The sequence below is a fragment of the Micromys minutus genome (assembly GCF_963924665.1).
Source record: "Micromys minutus genome assembly, chromosome: 6".
Lineage (NCBI taxonomy): Eukaryota > Metazoa > Chordata > Mammalia > Rodentia > Muridae > Micromys > Micromys minutus.
The window spans coordinates 11,434,459-11,454,471 of record NC_137975.1 but is presented as its reverse complement, the minus strand read 5'-3'; the positions used below and the strand labels follow the sequence as shown (position 1 = coordinate 11,454,471).

Below are 20,013 nucleotides of genomic sequence, written 5' to 3'. Positions count from 1 at the left end.
TTGTTGACTTCCAGACTGTGCATGTGCATGCACACCTGTACACAATACACATATAACACATGCACGTGTGCACACATATGCTCACAATCTGAGGCTAGACGTCCAGGGTCAGCAGCGGCTCTGGGCAGTTCCTTGCAAGCCGGAGACAGAAGGGGCTCAGTACTTCAGTATCGCAGCATTGGAAGTTCATCCTCCTCTGGGAATTCCTTTATTTTCTGTACCATGATGCACATGGACCTGTTTGCATTAGCACCCGCCACATACGTGCAGTGAGTTCCGATGCCAAAAGCGGATGTCAAAGTCCCTGGAACATCATTCATGTAGAATCTTAAAGGATTCGTCTGGACTTCATCTAATCACTTGCCCTTGGTGGAACTTTTGGGTCGTATCCAATTATTTGATTATAACTAGTAGCTCTAATCCACTAACTAGGACTAAAAGTTCTAGCCAGGTGGCAGTGGTGCACAATTTTAATCCTGCCACAACGGAGGCAGAGACAGAGGCAGGCAGATCTCTTGTGAGTTCAAGGCCAGCCTGATCTACAGATCAAGTTTCAGTACAACTAGGGCTACACAGAGAAACCCTCTCTTAAAACACACTCACACACACACAAAGTTCTACTGTATGCTTCCCATGGTTATGAAGGTGTAGTGTGTGTGTGTAGGCTAAAGTTTGGGATACAGCCTGACTTGTTCTTTATAGACAGGGTCAATCCGTGGCCTAGAGCTTACCATATGCTATGGAGACTGGCTGGTGAGCTGCAGGGATCTGCCTGTCTCCCCCGCAGCACTGGGATTACAAACGCACTGTGCTTAGCTTTTTACACTCATTGGGGATCACACTCAAGTCCTCATCTTTGCAAGGGCCATCTCTGCCTGCACTTGTCAATCCATCCCTAACAGCGTACTTTATGGTGGTTTTCTCATACCTGCATTGGATATGCCCATTTAAAAAGTTAAGTTTTTAGGCAGAAATTGTCTAAATGAATTTTTAAGAACTCACAATCATCACGTCTGTTTGCACAGGAGAGAATGGGCCCTTACTCAGGAGAATTCAGGGTTTCGGCAGAGCTGCTTGGGCAGTGCCATGGCGCAGCTGAGCTGACTCTTAGCTGCTCTCAGAAACACGTTTTCCGTCCCTAAGGCCAGTGGTCTCTCTTGGTGACTTGAAACCCGCTTACAAAGCCCCATTCCACAGTGACACTCTTCCTCCAACAAAGCCTCTCCCTATGAGCCTATGGGGGCCATTTTTATTCAAACTCCCTGGCCCCTAAAGGCCATTCACATGCACTGGTAATAAGCAGACATGTCTGGGTTTTCCCTTCCTCTTCCTATGAGAGTCAGCTGCTGACATTCACCCTTGTGGCCACTAACAACTGGCTATAGAGGGCTTGAGGGACAACAGTTAATGTCAAAGGCCAGTTGGAGACATGGGAATGTGGCAGCTGGTGTTTCCAGGTAGCCCATGCTAGAGCCGGATCTTGGCAGCCCTCTTGACCCTTCTTAGGAAAAGAACATTCCCCAGTCTTGACTATTCCAGGTGAATGGGTGTCTGAGGCACCCTCGAGAAGGGGTCTTTGAGTCTGGCACACTCATGGGACCAGTGGAGGCATTCCCTCCCAGTTGAGATCAAGACTGAGATTAAATTCTTAGACATGAGCCACAGCCCCTGGAGAGGCCACGCTGCCCCTCGCATGCTGCCCTGGCCAGTCCTGCCCAGGTCATGAGCTGCAGTGGCTTTGCACCTTTCAACCCAAGAGCATCTGGCTCCTGTTGTAGTCATGGGGTCAGAGTTCGCATCATGCCTAAGTTTCAAAGGAAGTGCTTCTTTGTCCCTCTGCACTGGGCTCGTTTCCTCTCCGGAGAAATGCGTCCTGCTGCCTCGATGGGTGGAGGAGGGCTGCCAGAGCTTGTAAGTGCACTGGGGCCTTGCTTAGTCGTTCAATTTAAGACTGTAGTAAATAGATTACATTGAGGCAGAGAAGGAAGTAAGGCTCAAGAAATGAGTGGGAGAGGGATGGTCACTGAGTCTAGGTCACAGGAGAATCTGGAGCTAGACCACTAATAGGGTTTAAATTAAAGTTTTAAAAAGAGGGAGTTTCTGGGAAGACAAACACCAGCTTATTGGCCGTCTTAGTTAGAAATTCTATTTGTGAAGAGACACCCTGACCACCTTAACTCTCATAAAGGAAACGTCTAATTAAGGCTGGCTTACAGTTCCGAGGTCCAGTCCATTATCATCACTATGGGAAGCAAGGCAGCATCCAGCAGATGTTGGAGAGGTAGCTGAGAGTTCTACATCCAGATGGCAGGCAGCAGGAAGAGAGAGTGACTCTTGGCCTGGTGTGAGCTTCTGAAACCTCAAAGCCCCATTCCACAGTGACACTCTTCCTCCAACAAAACCTCTCCCTATGAGTCTATAGGGGCCATTTTTATTCAAACTCCCTGGCCCCTAAAGGCCATTCAAAAGCACTCTGGGTCTTGAATACTGGGTTTAAAGGCTTTAATTTAAAAAACATTAAAACTGAAACATTTTATACACAGAGAAGGTGCCTGCCACTTAAGAACTGTGATGCAGATTTAACCATAAAACTTACGGTCGCTTCCACCTCTGGCTCTGATAGGCTTGTAGGCATATCAGGATGCAAAATGCACGTACTTCATCCAACCTCGAAAGCACCTACGGTCTATCACAGTCCCAGTCGTGTTTAAAAGTTCATAGTCTCTTCATAGGCAATCTCTTAATTGTGACCCCCTGTAAAATCAGAATGAAAAAGCAGAGCACATACTTCCAACATACAATGACACAAGCATTGCTGTTGCCTTAAGCATTAAATAGGATAACCTTTCATCCCACGCTAGTGCCGGCCACTGTAGGGCCACATGGCACTGCGGGGTATCTGTGTCTCAGCGGCACCACGCAGCCTCTAAGTACTCACAGACCACTCTGCCCGCCCTGGCTGCTTCTGTCCCGGGTGGTCCATGACCACCCCAGCGTGTTGTTTTTACTCACTTTCCCTTGGTGTGTTGTTGCCAAGCCTTGCACACACATATCCCAACTCCATGGCAGGCGTTGTGCGTCCTGTCACTACACCCACATCAAAGAACAAACCAAAATCCTCTGATCCAATTGCTATAATATAATTTGCCCACCTAGATAAGTCAAATGATCCCGTACAATTCTATCCCTTATAAAATATTCATAATAACTTTATCCATATAGAGATGCACCGAGAAAAGCATCCATGTCTGCTTCCATGGTGCCTCCTCTTGAATCTCCGGCTTTCTCCTCCTCCTCTCTCCTTCCTAGACTTTTCCCCGCCTACCTTTCCTTCTCATCCAATGGTAGGCTCGACCTGCCTTGTTGCATAATGACATCATCCTACACATTACCATTCTAAAAGGGAGGAAAAGAAGCATAGTGAGGAATTCTGGACCAAAGCAAGACCGAAATCCAGCTGGACAAACTCCAGACTCTGCATCTCTGTCTGATATCAACGTGATTTTCAGACCCCAATTCCTTTCAGCTTTGTTGACTGCAGCACATTTCTTTCGCTTGGACTTGTTCCACTCCCTCTTAGCAGCTTTCCTCAGCAGGAGTCCCATGACATCTCCAACATCTTGGGGTCTCCAAGGCAACCCAGACTTCACCTTCACAGCATCACACAATGGCTGCCCTGGGCCTCCGTGCAGGAACACCCCTGCCACATGCCTGGCCTCGGTGGCTTCCCTCATCTGTGGAGGGAGGCTCCAGAACTCTTCCTCTGTCCTTGACTCTAAAGCCAAAACCATGTGTCTGATCCTGCCCGGTTCTGTTGCTTGCTGGGGATAGAGTGTGGCTCCCTCGTTGGAATTCATTTTTCACTGCCTAAGTTTGACTGCCCTGGAATGCTCTCTGTAGACCAGGCTGGCCTTGAACTCAGAGATCTGCCTGCCTCTGCCTCCCCGTGCTGGGATTAAAGGCGTGTGCTCCCACAACCAGCCCGAAGCTTTTCTTTATTTCCACAAGTTGGAAGCTTAGCTGGGGCGTTGGGGGTCTTGTTCTGAGGTCACACCTCCCTCTATTGCACTTTGCCTCAGGCTTGTCTTTCAGCTGCTCACACCCCCTGGTGGCCACTTTCTCCTCCGACTGTACGTTTTGTATTTTTATCTTGCTCGGCTTTGCTCCTTTTCATTATAGACTTGCGTAAGTGTGGCCACTAGTAACCAAGCAACACAGTCAATACTAGGCTGTCTGGAAATCTCTGCTAATGTTGTTAATCCAAAACTCTTTAATTCAGCCTCAGGCAGATTTTATTTTAAAGAATAGGAAGCAGCCACATTCCTTGACAAAATATCGTAAGATGGTCTCCGGCTCACACACTAATATTATTCTCCTCTGAGACGTCTTGAGCCAGGCCCCCACAGTGCAAATCACTGCTGTCTTCTGTGCTCCTGCTAGTGTGGCCCTTTAAGCTCACCTAAACTGTCCAATCGCTTTCCTAGTCCAAAGCCTTGAAGTGCCCCATTACTCCTTCAAACGAAAACATGGTCTGATCTATCACAGCAACGCCCCAGTCCCTGGTACCAGCTCTGTCTCAGTTTTCATTCAGAGTGCCACGCATTGCAAGCAGAAAGAGTTGGATCTCCTGAACGTGTGTTAAAGCTAGGTGTGCTGGCCTGCCCTTGTAGTTCCAAGGCAGCAGCAGAGAGATCTCTGACCAGCACGTTCTAGATCAGTGAGAGACACCACTTAAAAATTAAAAAAGAAAGGAAAGAAAAGAAAATTAGGTGACCAGGACCTGAGGACCAGCAGCTGAGGTTGGCCTCTGGTCTCTACACAAACAGATCAACGCTCTCGCACCATCCTCACCAAAACGACACCATCTTCTTTCAAGTTGACAGAAAACACCCACATGACTTGGAAAAACTCACAGTCGTAAATATTTTTTTAATCTCTTAGAAAATAAGGTGGAGAGTGATTGCTGAAGTCAGTGTCAAGTGCTGCCTCTACACACATACTTGCATACACCACACATGCACACTCATGAACACACACGTGTACATATACACAGGGAACTACACCTTGGTTTCTGCGGCTGGAGGTGAACTGGGGACCAGTGTTTGTTAACTCCCCGGTGGCCTTGTGCATTTGGGGCCTTCCACCGGAGTTGAAGGTTCATGGGTTGAGAAGGCTACACCCTGCCTCCCTCTGGCCCAGCAGGGAGAGTGGAGGAGGGAGGCCAGTTGCCTGGGCCAGGAGGCTGGAAGGACAGAGAGCCTCAGGCTTCTCTGGGCCATTAAAGTTTATCGTTTGCCACAGCAGTGATTGAAAAAGGCTTTTTGCAGGACTGAAATGTGAGCAGTGAAACCTGCCAGTTGATACGGAGGCCGGTGCTTATCCCATAAAAATACCCTCTGTGTCAAAGGGTTTCAGTAAATGTGCCTGGAAGTATTAGCAGTCATTTCTGCCAGCCTGGGGCTTTTGGTGGGGGGAGGCAGTAAGGAGCTGTAAAAGGGAGAACAAGGAGGAGAGGAGAGTACCACCAGCAGCTCGTGGCTAGCTCCCTGTGCAGCATCCTAACAGTTCAAGTGGGGCTGTGCCTTGGGTATCCCAGCCGACCACCTGGAGTGGGCGAGGGGCAGGTATGCTGACAGCTTAGATAGACACCTTGTGTGTCTTTGCCAGGGAATTACAGAGGACAGGTTCCAGGGAGTTTGTGGTGTGAGCGGGTTACTCCTTTGAACCTGATCTGTAAAAGGGGACCCCAGGTGGCATGAAGGGCCAATCCTGATCAGTCTGGGGCTATCCTGTGCTGGCAGAAGCAAGAGGCTTTGTCACTGCCATTCAGGAGATGGTCACAGAGAGGGTACCTGTCATGCACCAGGCACAGGCAGGCACTACTAACAGGAGTGGTCTGTCCCATTGTTGGTGAGGGATGTGGACAGCATTCCATGACTTTGTGTTCATGCGGGACCCATGTCATGGGGGGAGCAGCAGAGCTGTCAAGTGGAAGATTTTCTGTCACCTGTCACCCTTTGGTGCTGGGGGCGATATACTTGGCTTGGGTGGCATAGGGTAACCAAGGCAGTGCAAGTCTGTTCAGAGCATGGGGCCTGTGGGCAGATTGTGATGGGAAAGAGTATTCCACTGTACCCCAGCAGGCACAGGAGACACCTTATGGACCCCTTGCTCTGTCCGGGCTGTCATTTCCAAAGCCTGTGCTCTGCCCTGAAGGCATGTGCCCTCTCTGAGCATCAGAAAGCAGAAAAGAACCCCAGGGCTCTGTGCAGAAACATGAAGCAGCGAGCCCCTGTCACTCCTCTAGAAGGTGGGAGAGGGCACCTTGTACCCTTCCCGGGAGGGGTGGCTCCCTCAGGCACAGCCCCAGCATCCACTGATAGGCCACACAAGAGTCTGCCCTGAAGCTGTGGCTTGGAAGAAATCGATGTTGTGGAAAGTTCCCGGCTCTGCTGCTGTTTCTGCTGGGAGAGATTTTGGTGGCTGGTTTGGCTTGGAAATCATCTTTTTTTCATAGAAATGAAGGAGGAAAATCACCCACCTAGCATGTGCAGCAGACAGGCTGAGGGAGGAGCCTTGCAAATACTTAACTAGGGCAGGTCGGTGGCTATGTCCAGACTTCACCCATGAGTCCATTTTACAAGAAGAGTGTCCTCAGCCATCCTGGGCTACCAGCTGTGCCCATAGTCTTGGCTATGGCCAGTCCTTTCCAAGACTTTGTGTGCATTCTTTTTTAATATTTCCTTTAGCGCTTACCAGTTACACTTAGTAGGGAGTTCATTATACGGTCATACATGCACATAATGTATTTTGATCATGTTCACTTTCTATTACCACCCCTTGCCCTGCTCTGACATACCAAGATCCCTTTCTCTTCCCAACAGTTTTGTTGTTGTTGTTGTTGTTGTTGTTGTTGTTTGGTTTGGTTTGGCTTTTATGGCCTAATGTGTTTCATAGAGTTGCTTAAGGGAGCTTAGGTGAGGGGTCATGTACAAGACTATGAACTGCTTACCAGTGGTTTCATCACAAGAAAATGTCTATCCCTCCCCCTATCAACTGTCTATAGATCCTCACAGGGGAGCGATGGGATGAGGCCCCTCCCCGTTCCTTGTGATGTACTCCTAAGTTCTTGAGTCTATGAGAGCATTCTGGGCTGCGTGTGAGCCTGTTCGCCACAGTCAGGGCTGATAGGCCTCTTTGCCTGTGTTTCCACACGTTCCCCCACGCAGTGGCTTCCCCTTCACATGTCCTGTCCCAAACTCCATTTCCCTGGGGCTCTGTCACCTCTCCCAATGACACTTGGTGCATCCCATAGGTTTAGAGCACCCTCATGCTGTTCGAATCTCCGAGTAGCCACCATATCTGAACTTGGCCACCCTGTGCCCAGATCTGACCGGGACTTCTCACCCAAATCAAAATCTGTGTGATAATTTATGCAAATGAGGGAGGACTGGTGGTGGCCAGAGTCACAGACATCCATCACCCCATTTCTCAGCAGCAGCCGTCCTTCATCAGGCCCTTAGAAGATAATACAGGTTTTGTTTAAGGCAATTACTTAATCTTGACAAAGTCCTGTGTTAAGCAGGGCTATTAACAGGGCCCGCCATTAATCAGTGCAAACCCAGGTGGGTGCCTTCTCTAAACCACCATCACTCTTAGGGACCCAGGGTGGGCCCTTTGCCATCCTCAATGCCCTAATTACACAAACAGCATGCTAACCATGAGCATCCCACGTGGACTGAAGGGGCACCCAGCCATGGGTGGGAAAGAGGCCCATTTTTAATGCCAGTCAGTAGCTTTTCTGAGCCAAGCAGGATGATCCATGAAGGTTATTAGTAGGTACCAGGAGCACAGCTGGGGAAAACAGATAACGCCCCTCCTGGGAACCTCTCCTGCTCTTAGCACCCACTTCTGGCGCTATGCGGAAGGATTACATGGCTACCTTCCGTTGGCCAGTTACACTTATGTGTGGATGTCCAGGAAGGAAATGGAAGTACCAAGCTTAGCCCTGTTGGGCATCATCAACTCTCACACCCCGTAAATGGTGTCAGAGTGCTTGCTCCCCTTCATACATCTCCCACTTGTGGCCCTGTCACACCGATACCTGGTCCAGGGTGTCAGCGGGGAGCTGGGCCCCACAGGAGAGCCAGTGTGAGTGGAATAGAGACACAGCCCAGAGCCTGGATCTCCTTAGGGAGTTTCATTTCTGTCTGAATCAGAACGGAACAGAAAGCTACTCAGGAAAGATAGGATTTATTTCAGCTTGCCCTTACAAATTATAGTCTATTATTTTGGGGAAGCTGAGGCAGGAACTTCAAACAACTGGTTATACCTGCAGTCGGGAGCAGAAATAAATATGTACAAGCTCGCTTGCTTGTGTGCAGCTATATTTCTTCACTCTTATACCATTCAAAACCTTCTGCCTAGGGAATGATGCCGCCACCCACAGGCCAACCCAATATTGGCATATTTCATTGAAACTCTTCCCAGATGATTTTAGATTGTATCAAGATGACAATGCTAACCATCACAATGGTCACAGAAGTAATGTCTTATCCCACCTGTGAGGATGGATCAGAATCAATGTGGGTGGGTACAAGGCCTGACTGTGGCACTAATTATGCACCACTAAGAGCAAGTCACCATGTTTCTCCATGCCTCTGTTTCCTCTTCTGTAAAATGGGATGGAAAATAACACATTCCTGCTTGAGGGCTGCGGTGATAAATGTGTTAGGAATGAGACACACTCAGGAGAGTGCCAGCACAAGACTTTCCTGTGACGGCCATGCTGTCAGAAGCCCTCTGTGAGGGAAGTGCAGTCTGGTCCCTCCACCAGCCCCCAGGGCCAGTGTGGGGTAGTTTTTCCCTGGATGCTGAGCCCTGTTTATTTTATAGGAAGTCAGCTTCATCTGCTTTTAATTCACACACTTAGCTCATCAAAATGTTGTTTTGCAAGAGGCTTTTTGATGTCCAGGAAGCCTTTAGAATGGCTCCTCTTTATATAGTCTTGTTCCAGGAAAAAGATTCTAGAAGCTGCATTGCTTGATAGGTTGCCTCATATGGCTACGTTTTCTTTTCTTTCTTTTTTTTTTATCACATGTATTTATTTGTATGTGTCTATGAGTGTGTTCATGGGTTTGTGTGTGTCACAGGTCACATATGGAGGTCAGACGACAACTTGTAGAAGTTGTTTCTCACCCTGGGCCATGTGAGTTCCGGGGCTGGAACTCAGGTTATCGGGCTTTGCCACAAACCTCATTACCCACAGCCACGTTTCCATATCTTAGTTTCTTCACGAAAGGATAGAGGGTTTGTGGTGCAGCCTCCAGAGTTGCCAGGAGCCCCCCAATTGTCCTGTTAGAGGAAACCGCCTTTTCTGTCAGTGGTGCTGTGAGTGGGTAGGATGAACTGTGGCAAAGCTTGGTGGAACAGGACAACCTAGAAGTGTCCTTCAGTGTGACGCAGACAGGGGTCAAGCTCCTATGTTTCCTGGCTTGGTGGGTGCAGCTGCTGCCTTCCCACTCGAAATCCCCTTTATGACTTTGTGCTCTGAGGACCCTCTTACTCATCAAAAGGCTGTGGGAGTCCACGTACCCTGTTCACGCATACCCCAGCTTGCCGGGAAGGCGGCAGGTGATGGTCCAGGACAGGATGGAGGCTGCAGTGACCACAGTAGCCAGCACAGCTCTGACTCAGCCAAGAAGATGGGAGGTTATACCGAGTGTCTCAACACCACTCGGTGAGCCCACAGGAACCTGGGAGACCTTGTGAGTGCGGTGGATGGACGATGGGAGGAAGGAGGTGAAGCCATGGTAACCGTTGGCCATGTTAGTCAAGTGGCATAGCTTAACTAAGCTAAGATGTGGAGGAGGGGAAGGACTGAGGGGTGCGCGACTCACATTTCTGTGTTGTATGTGTCAGTAGGTCTGTGATTAGCCTGGACCACAGTTCCACCAGCATGCAAAAATGGTGACGACAACCACTTAGGCCAGAGCTGTTGGGCATGGCAGCCAACACTGCCTGTGTCGGTGCAGTTGAGCAATTGTCCCAGTAAGCTGCAAAGTAGGGTCCATACCAGACTTTGAATAATACTAGCTTTTATACTGCTCTCATGCTGAAGTTTTAAATATCTATATGTGTGTGTGCTTGTTCATATGCGTGTGAGTACATGTATGCGTAGGCATGTAAACTCATCTGTCTGGAGGTCAGAGGACAATCTTAGATCTGGGTCTGTGTTTTGGGGTTTGTTTTTATTTTTGTGACAGTCTCTCATGACCCAGAACTCATTGGAGAGCCTGGGTTGCCTGGCCAGCTAGGAGCTGCTTGTCTCCTTTCAGCTTCCTCCCTGTGGGGGCTGAGCATCTATTGCAAACACTGTGGCTCACAGGGACCTGATGGTGGAGTCTCTCAGATGTTCTTCTGTGACTTTCACCATACAGCCTGGAAGTCGCCAGATGATGGGGTGACAAGGGAGTCAGTCTGAGGGACAGGAGAGCCTGTTAGAAAATAGCAAGGTTTGGGGACCACGTCTTTCTCAAGTTAGTTCACCCAGCTCCATCTCTACAATGGGTGCAAGGAGCATGGCGGCTCAGGTACCACCTTGCTGGCTGCTCTTACCTCCAAATCCATGAACTTGGTCTGGATTTGTTCTTTCCCCTTCCCCCCTTCCCCCTTTTCCCTCCTTGTGTGTGCACATGCATGCGCGTGTGCGTGTGCAACTGTGTATGCCCATGTTGTATGTGTGTATGTGGAAATCAGAGGACGCCTTCAAGTGTCACTTCTCAGGAGCTGTGTCTATCTTCCATTTTGGAAGACGAGGTCTTTCACTGGCCTGGAATTCACCAAGTGGGCTAGGCTGGCAGGCCGGCCAGCCCTGGGGAATCTGCCCAACTTTGCCTCCCCAGCTATAGGATTACAAACACACCACTACGCCCAGCTTCTCTTATGTGGGTTCTGTTCTAGGGATCAAACTCTGGTCCTGTGTTTCTAAGACAGACACTTCAGCTATGGAGCCCCTGGATTCATACTTTCTGCAAGATCCCAAGGGTCCCTAGAACTACAGTCTTCTGTGTTTCAGATCCACTGATTGTTTTGGGGCCGTCACACAACTTTCTAGAAAACAGATTTTTGTGACCTAGACAATTGCCCCCTTTATTCTAGATTGACCTTCCTAATGTCTTTTTGTGGCCTTAAGATTCCCTAACCTGGGGCTGAGAAGACGGCTCTGTTGACAAAGAGCTTGCCCCGCAAGCATGGGGACGTGACTTTGATATCTGGTGTCCACTAGAAAAAATACTCGGCATGGTAGCATGAGTTTTTACTTCTCTGCTGGGGGTGGGAACAGGCTGCTGAGCTCATTGGCCAGCCTGTCTACAATGAGCTTCAGGTCTTGGCGAAAGGCTTTGTATCAAAAGCAGGGGGGTATGGGAAAAGGAAAGGAGATGCTAAGTGACAACAGAGGTTGTCAACCTGGGACCCCACTGGTCAACTAGAACTGGTGAGCAGCCCCTGCTGTTCCCCACGATGGGTGGTGGGGGTTTCTTTGGGGTCCTGTAAATCTCACCTCTATTCCCACCCCTGCTAAAAAGAAGGGAGCCCAGCAGTGCGAGCAGTACAGACAGCCACACTGCTTCTGCTCCGCACACCTCATGCACTCTGTCCCTCTGGGATGGCCCCCAGTCTGTTCCTATGCCCTGCCCTGCGTTATTCCAGGGGCATCATTTAAAGGGACAGATTGCACAGCCCAGACTCCCCAAGGCCTCGGTCGGCTTCCGTGGCATCTTCTGGAACACTCTTGGAAGTGTGCTTTTCTCGTCTCTCTTGCCTTCCCAGGCTTGAGCTCAGCCTCAGGGCGCTGTCCACGTGGAGTGGCTCGCACTGGTTCCAGGCCAGCCCCGTGCACGCTTCCAACAACTGTTTTGTTGGTGATTCCATGACCAGGGTAGGCCAGGGGAAGGGCCAGCTGCTCCTTCAAGTCAGCTTGATTTTAAGCCCCGCCTCCAACCGAGACTGTGACACTTTTCAATCACATGCTGTGAAGTGGTGGCTCCTGCAGTGGCCTCCAAAAGCAGCGTGTCCTGTGACTGCACATGCCTTTTGTGCAGGGTCCTGAAGAAAGGCATGCTGGGCCTGGAAGACTGAGGGGTCCTTGCTTCTAGACTGTTTCAGGGCCAGTCATTCTATCTCTGAGATGCCCCTCCTCCATGCTTTGAGCATTTTAATACTTGTTCCTGTTGGGGGTGCAGAGCAGTTTGGAAACTTGGGGACGAGGTGGCACCACTGGAGGTAGGTTTTAGTAGTTTAAAGACTCACACCAGTTGGAGCTGGCTCTCTCTCTCTCGATTTTGTGTGTTTCTGTTCAAGACATGAACCCCAGCTTTGGCTGCAGCTGTGGGGCACCCCACTTGCTGCCGTGTCTCACTAGCACAGACACGTATTCCTCTGGAACTGGAAACCAAACAAACCCTTCCTTCAGTAGACGGTATTGTGTGTGGTGTTTATCGTAGCAACAGAAAAGAAACTAATACCCCATTCCACACTCAGGGCAGGCCTTCCCCACTCAGGCAAACCCCTCTGGAAACGCCGTGGTACACCCGGATGGCGCCGACACTGTACAGAGGCTCTTGTCCTGGAGTCTTGCCCTCGCTGGCGTGTTCTTTGTTCACCACGGTGGTCGTTACGGGGCCTTCACTTTAGCTCAGCCTCCAAGGACACCCTGTCTCCATCTTCTTTCAGTGTCTTCCTCACACACACCAAGATGGTTCCTCAGGACACTGTCACACAAATGGCTCCTCACCAGACCCTACCAGCCAAGGGGACATTTGCTGTTTGAGTTAGCACACAAAAATTCTGGACTTTTAATGACAGTTGTCCCCTTTCCACTTCCTCGGGAACTTTCTGTACAAGATCAAAAGCAAATGTGCAAAATGTGCATTTTTCTAGGAACAGGGCGTGGCTGCTGAGCATTCCCCACTTTGAGCTTCTTCCTCAGAAACTTAAAAAGAGAGACATTTCTTTGAAATGGCATATGGGGTGTGTGTGTTTGTGTGTGTGTGTGTGTGTGTGTGTGTGTGTGTGTGTGTGTGTGTGTCTTCTTTTTGCTAGAGGACATGGAGGACATGATTTAATTTAGATTTCCTTAGGGAAAAAATAAATAAAACCCACAATGAAAACATTGTGTGGAATGATCAGATTCAGTATGCCGGCTGAAGGTGGCTGTTTTTGTGTGTGGGTCTAAGTGTGTGAGAGAGAGCTCTATATGGGTAAAGAGGTGTACGCGTGCATGTGTGGTGCTTTTGCGTGTGTGTGCAGGTGCACATGTGTTCGTAAAGACCAGAGCAGGACAATGGTGTCTTTTTTTATCACTTGCTGCTACCTTATTCCTTTGGGGTTTCCCCACTGAGCTTGGAGCTAGGTTGGCAGCTAGCAAGCCCTCAGTGACTTGTCCCTGCAGTACTGGATTACAGGTGGCCATGCCCAGCTATGTCATAGGTGCCAGGAACTGGAACTTGGCTCCTCATGCTTACATGCAAGCGCACTTACCCTCCGAGCTGTCTCCCCAGCCAAAGGTAGCTCTTTGTATTCCTCGGCTGTAGCTGGGGCCGCCGCATGGGGGCAATTTCTCTCAGAAGTGAGCTTTGAGCAAGCATTTATTTCTGGAAGCTTAAGAGGATGGCCCCTACTGGGCTGAAATGTCTGATTTCAGATGAAGTAGCACAATCCTGCATCCCTTCCCTTACCTGAGTGAAAACTTGGTGTGCGGAGGCTGTGTGGTGGGTGTGGACTGCGCTGGACGGTTCAGCAGTTTTTAGTACCCGTCCTGCTCTTGCAGAGGACCTGAGTTTGGCTCTCAGTACCCATACCATGTGGCTCCAGCTCTGGGGATCTGATGTCTACTTCTGGTCTCTAAGGTCCCAGGACCTTTTGTTTTTTTTAAAAGCTGGGGTTGGGAAATGCTTGCAAGGTAAGTACACTGCCTCATGTACTATACGTTCACACATGTGTACACACAAAATAAATCAGCATTTTTTTTTTAATTCAGGAAAAACGTTTCCTCTCATTGGGAATTGTTAACATTAGAGCCCGTTGGGTAGCACATGCTAGCATCTCAGGACTTAGAAGGCTAACACAAAAGGAGTGTCAGATGTTCAAGGGCAGCTTGGGCTGCAACATGGGACTCTGTCTCTCACTTCCCCCCAAATTGATAGCATTAAATCCAAATGTCTCCCAACGGGGTAACAGACAAATAAATGTGGGATATGCAAACGGGGCAGCAGTCAGCCTTAAAAGGAGAGAAATTACTGATGAACCTCAGGAACCTATGCTGAGTGAAGTAAGCCGGACACGAAAGCCCAGCACCACACTGACAGATGTTATTGAGTTCACAGGGACAGAATGCAGACTGACTGTTGTCAGCACGGGGACTAGTGGACTGTGAGTGTTTGATGGGGGCAGTTCCCCTTCACATGTTGAAAAGTTCCGTGGGTGCAGGTAATGACAGAGATGCTACTGCTCAACTATCTACTTAAAATGGTGAAAAGAGTCATTTGTGAGCATGTTCATATATTCGAGGTACATGTGCAGTGTGGGTGCATGCATGCGTGTGTATATATATTTGTGTGTATGCATGTGTGTATATGTATGTGTGTACATGTACATATACACATACATATTTATATACATATACACATGCAGGTGTGTATATGTATGTGTGTATATATGTATGTGTGTGTACATATACACATGCATATTTATATACATATACACATGCAGGTGTGTATATGTATGTGTGTATATATGTATGTGTACATATGCGTACACGTACACATACATATATGCATGCATGTGGAGGCCATTCTTCAAGTGCTATCTGCCTTGGTTTTTTTTTTTTTTTTTTTTTTTTTTTTTTTTTTTTTTTTTTTTTGAGACATCGTCTCTCACCAGGACTTGGGTCCCAACAATTGGTCTAGGCAGTCTGGTCAAAGAGATCTGTCTGGACAGAGATTCTCCTGTCTCCACCTCCTCACTGCTGGGTTTATGAGTGTGCACCTCCTCGACTGGCTTTTCATGTGGGTTCTGGGCTTTGAACTTGGGTCCACTGAGATATCTCCCCGGCCCCAACTCTCTACTCTTGATATTAATTATCGGCCCTCTGGTGCTGGCGGTGCCTCCAGAGCTGAAAACACCAACACGTGTGTGTCAGTTCGGAGCTGAGTCAGCCCCTGTCTGCACTTGGCCTGCGCTCAACAAATCATCGTGGTAATTGCAGGATGCTCTTTGCTTATTGAAAGAAAATGCCTGGGTGCCCCAGAGGCAATCGTAATTATAGGCTTTAGGAAAACAGGGCCTTTTAACAAGTAGGCTGGGAAAAGGCTAAGGGCTGGAACATCTCTCATTCCCCCGGGACTCTTCCCTCGGTCAGAAGGCCACGGGCCCAGAGAAGCAGGACCTAGTCTGTTTGCCACATCACATCATCAGGGCTGCTGATAGCTAGGTGTGCCTTGATCGATTTGCTGAAATAAGGCTATTCTTTGTAAACAGACTCTGTTACTAGTGTAAACACTAGAAAATGATTTTCTTTGGCACTGTGGTAAGAGTTGGGGGCTGGGGTGGTAGTAAAGATCGTGCTGCACAAGCATAAGGACCCAGTCCCCGTCACAAATGTCAGAAGTCTGGTGTGGGGACGTGTGCCTGCTATCCCAGCACTGAGAAGGCAGACAGGAGGACCACTAGGACCCGCTAGCCAGCCAGCCTAGCTGAACCAGTGAGTGTGAAATCCCAGTGACAGATCACGTCTTATAAAACAGTGTGGATAGTTGGATAGTACCTAAAGATGAATACCTGAAGTTTCCACATGCATGTGAACATATGTGCACACACACCACACACAGGTGCTCATGCACGCATGTGTACCCAAACATGCACGCACACCCGCACATACACACACACACACACACACACACACACACACGCAGATGCCCCCAAGCTGGGCCTGGCCTTGTTTCACAGATGGTTCTAGGTAAATATGTGCAGCCTGTTTGCACAGTGGATCTGAGGCTGGTACCTGATACCACTGGAGCCACACGCAGCCCAGCCGGGGTGGGCAGAAGCTGGGGGGAGTCAAAGTCTGTCAGCGCTGTCAGCCCTGATTTGCAGCCAAGCTGGGTTCCCCAAGTTCAAAGAGCATTGAGCTGCTTGTCTTTGTCAAGAGCACGGCTGGGGATCTTTTATGTGGAAGATGTAGGATTCTCAGGCTGGCTTTGATTATTTATTCATCCCCCCTTCGTGGGTGTGTGATAGGGAAGGCATCATGGAGCCCCTTGTCCTGGCCACTCTTGCTCAGGAATTCATGGAGCTTAAAGCCTTTTGAAAATTGTTTTTCTAGGGAGGGGGAAAGTTTTTGAAGTCCTCTCTCTCTCTCTTTCTCTCTTTCCCTCCCTCTCCACAGTTCCTCAGCAGCTCCTGCCGTCTTTCCACGCGCCTTTGCCGATTGACATGAGACATCAGGAGGGAAGGTACCACTATGACCCTCACTCGGTCCACAGTGTACACGGGTAAGTGTTTGCTCCTGCTGCGGGGCTGCCTGCCTCTTTCCATGTAGGTCACACAAGAGCTGTGACTGTGAACCTCTGAGCAGGTGACGAATGCACCGCCTCACTCTGGCTTCTTCCAAGTAGCAGTGGATCGCGTGCCTTCGCCATGGCTCTCGGCTTCTTTGCTGGTCCCTACAGTGCAATCTTCAGTACAGGCTGCCCTGGCATAGTGGTTCGGGGTCCCCCTCCTTTACTCGCAGGTGTACTGAGGCACACTCTGTAAAACAAGCTCAGAGTGACACTTCTAGGTCTCTTCATGCTTCCCACCATGAGGTCCCCAAGGAGAATGGCCACACCTTGACGTGACTCGGTATTTCCACTCGGGACCTCCAGCCCTGGTTGCTGTTCATCCTCTTGGTGTTTACTCCCTCCTACACCACCTGGTCTCCCACCAGATGCGAGACCCAGTTATGTTCATCCTTGCAGTGATAAAGTAGCTGACCAAAGCCACAAAGGAAGAAAAGCTTAGTTTGGTTTATGTTTTGAGGGTACATTGTGGTGAAGTCATGGCAGCTGGCCACTTAGCATCCACACTCAGGACACTGAGAGAAATGGGTACTCGGTTGCCCCCCACTTCAGTGTGGAACCCCAGCCCATTAGTGCCACCCACAACTAGGGTAGTTCTTCCCCAAATAACCCAATCTAGACAGCCCTTACAGGGATGTATTATGTCTCCTATGAGGTTCTCGATTGTCAAGTTGAACATCAGAATTAACCATCACAGAGGTCTGGGCCATGACTTTTCACTCAGCCTCCCCACAGCCTTCCATGAGTGAGAAGTGAGTCGCTCTATCTGTCCCCTGCCCCTCCCGCTCTTGGACCCCCTCACCTCTTCACATCAAGTTGCTGTCTGTGGTGCTGATGCAGTCCCCGTTGTCACTTGTCTGGATGACTGGCTCCTGTTGCCTGCCCAGGCTGAACCCCTTTAGCTTCAGAGCCAGCTCCCGAGGAGAACGGTATGCCCTGCCCTGAGTGGGACCCAGTTCTGAATTCCAATACCATTGCCACAGCAGAGCCAGGTCACATAGGCCCTGAGATTCCTGTGGGCTGCTGTACTTACAGTGACAGACGTGTAGTAGGTAGGCAGACAGTGCTGAGCAGAGTCCCCACTGGTGCCCCACCTGTGAGACTCTAACTCCCAGTCGGCATGGCTGTGTGCTCAGATGTTCAGTGCCTTTGCTTCATGCCAGCCAGCTGTCCAATGACGCCTGTTTCAGGACACCTCCTGCCTACGAGACAGCCAGCCTGGGACTTTCTTTTAAGACAAATCTTAATTTTCACATCGGGGAATGACAAGATGGTACCGTGAGTAAATGTGTTTGCAGTGCAAGCCTGATGGCCCGAGTTCAATCCCTGGAACCCGTGTAAAGGTAGAAGAGGGGAAGCAACTCCCCAAAGTTGTCCTCTGACCTCCACACGTGCATCATGGTACACATAACAATGCCCACATGCAAAGATAATACACAAGACACATACACGATAACCTTTAAGTAAATTAATTAAAATTGTTCTCATTTTGGAATAAACTCAGACATGCAAAGGCTGTAATAATTAGAGAAGATAAACCACATGCCCTCCACCCAGCTGTTCAGACATTAACAGCCTGTACCATCCAATAGCAATACAGCGACCGAACCCACACATCTGCTACGAGGCAGGAGCTGTCCCTGAATCTGCAGTTAGTCTGACAGCCAGCAAGCTTCGGTACTCGTTGTCTCGGACCTCCCACAGGAGACTTCCAGGTCCACAAGCCACGCCCAGTTGCTGAGTGGGTGCTGGGGATTAGAACACGGGTCCACATTTGCACAGCAAGTGCTGTTACCCACTGAACCATGGGGAATTACTGTGCTGTTCACTGAGTTCTGTGCCCTTTGCATCGGAACCTGAGGAATGAGGGTCTGTTTTGTGGCGATCGAAGATAGTCCACTCCGTGGCTTAAGTCAGCACAAGTGGATTGTCCTGCGGTTCTGGAGGCCAGAGACTGGAAGTAAGTCTTACGTGTTGTGGACAGGGCTAGCTCCTTCTGCAGGGAATGCACCTTTGTCGTTCCCCGTTTCTGGAAGCCTCCTGCATCTTTTGCAAGCAAGCCAACTTCACTCCATCACTCCATACCACCTTTCCCCTGGACCTGCTGTCCTGCTACAATTTTCTCTGACACTTGCTGTTGCTTTTAGAGACAATCCAGCTAAATCCAGAATCATCCCTACATCCCAGCATCCTCCCCCAGTCACCTACTGTGATGTAGATGACATTGACAGATCATGACTCCTTAGGAGCTATATCATTTGGTATCACCAAGCCCAAGTGTAGAGGCTGGGAGGTGGGCCCACACACTTCTGTGAGGCCTAGAGGACCAGCCTGTGGGGCATAGCCTAGGAGGGTCTTACGTGTCAGCCCCATTGCCAAGAAACAGCGTAGAGTTCTAGGGCCTGTTCTCTGCTGAGACAGGCCTCAGGGACTCCTTGATAAGCTCGGGATAGTCTCCACCAAGAAGATCAAGCAGGGACAAGATAAGAGCCTCGGGGCTGGGAGTCCTACTTCTTCCTTCCCATACTCCCCTTATCCCAGGTGAGAGGAAGACAAACCCTGCAAGAAAAATGGCCCCATAGTTCTGGCTTCTGTGATTAATGTGGTCCGAGCCTGGCGGAGTCCCCAATCCATCAAGCCTGTGTAGGCTGCCTGCAACCACCAGTGTGTTTAATTACGCAAGCCTTGTATGCAGCAAATGAGGCACCGTGTGGCATCTCTTGTCAGAAGAGTCTCAGCCAGTGCCTGCTGCCCTTGGAGTCACAAGGCCCTTTGCTTGCTGCCGGGTGCACCTGCTTCTCTGCCCGGCCCCCTCTTGCCCCACACTGCTGAACATTCAGATCCTGATAAATCCCAGGAGTGAAGCATCCCAGTGTGCAGGCTCCGAGTCTCAGTGTGCCCACAGGACTGTCTCGGTCTTACCCAAAGATCGGCTCTTATCTCGGTTCCTTGGGGGGCGGGGCACATGTCTGCCAGCACAGAGTGGGTGTCTTGGGAACTGACAAGTGTCATCTTTTCATCCATGAAGCAGGCATATCTACTGAGTGTTGGGTTTCAGACCAGAGGCCACTGAAGTCGTGCTGACCCACAGTCACCTCTTATACCTGCTGTGGCAGGGACGGCTAGCCCCCCATCAGTAGTTTGTCTGCAAACCCCATTTTTCACAGACTCCCCTAAGTGCTGGAACTCCAGAAGAGTGGCAGATGCCATTCTCAGGTCCCCCAGGAAGTTTCCAGGCCTCAGAGCCCTGTGGGTGTACTGCAGCAGACCCACACTGAACCACCCAACAGCTACGTGGCAGAAAATATCCCTGTTCCTCTGAGACCTAGAAGAAGGGAACCGCACCCCGCCCCGCTCCGCCCTGTGGTCCTGAGCGCTCCACAGAGCTTTTGCT

The 20,013-nt window shown here is 49.8% G+C and overlaps 1 protein-coding gene across 1 annotated transcript in view; it reads left to right on the top strand.

The window, feature by feature from the left end:
• GLI2 (GLI family zinc finger 2) overlaps positions 1–20,013 on the top strand; it is a gene marked incomplete at both ends in the record, with an annotated part of 161,791 nt that overhangs the window by 90,736 nt on the left and 51,042 nt on the right. Inside the window, one exon of the mRNA XM_080917750.1 lies at positions 16,448–16,553. Within this exon, the coding sequence (XP_080773876.1) occupies positions 16,448–16,553 (106 nt within the window). The remainder of the gene's footprint in view (positions 1–16,447; positions 16,554–20,013) is intronic.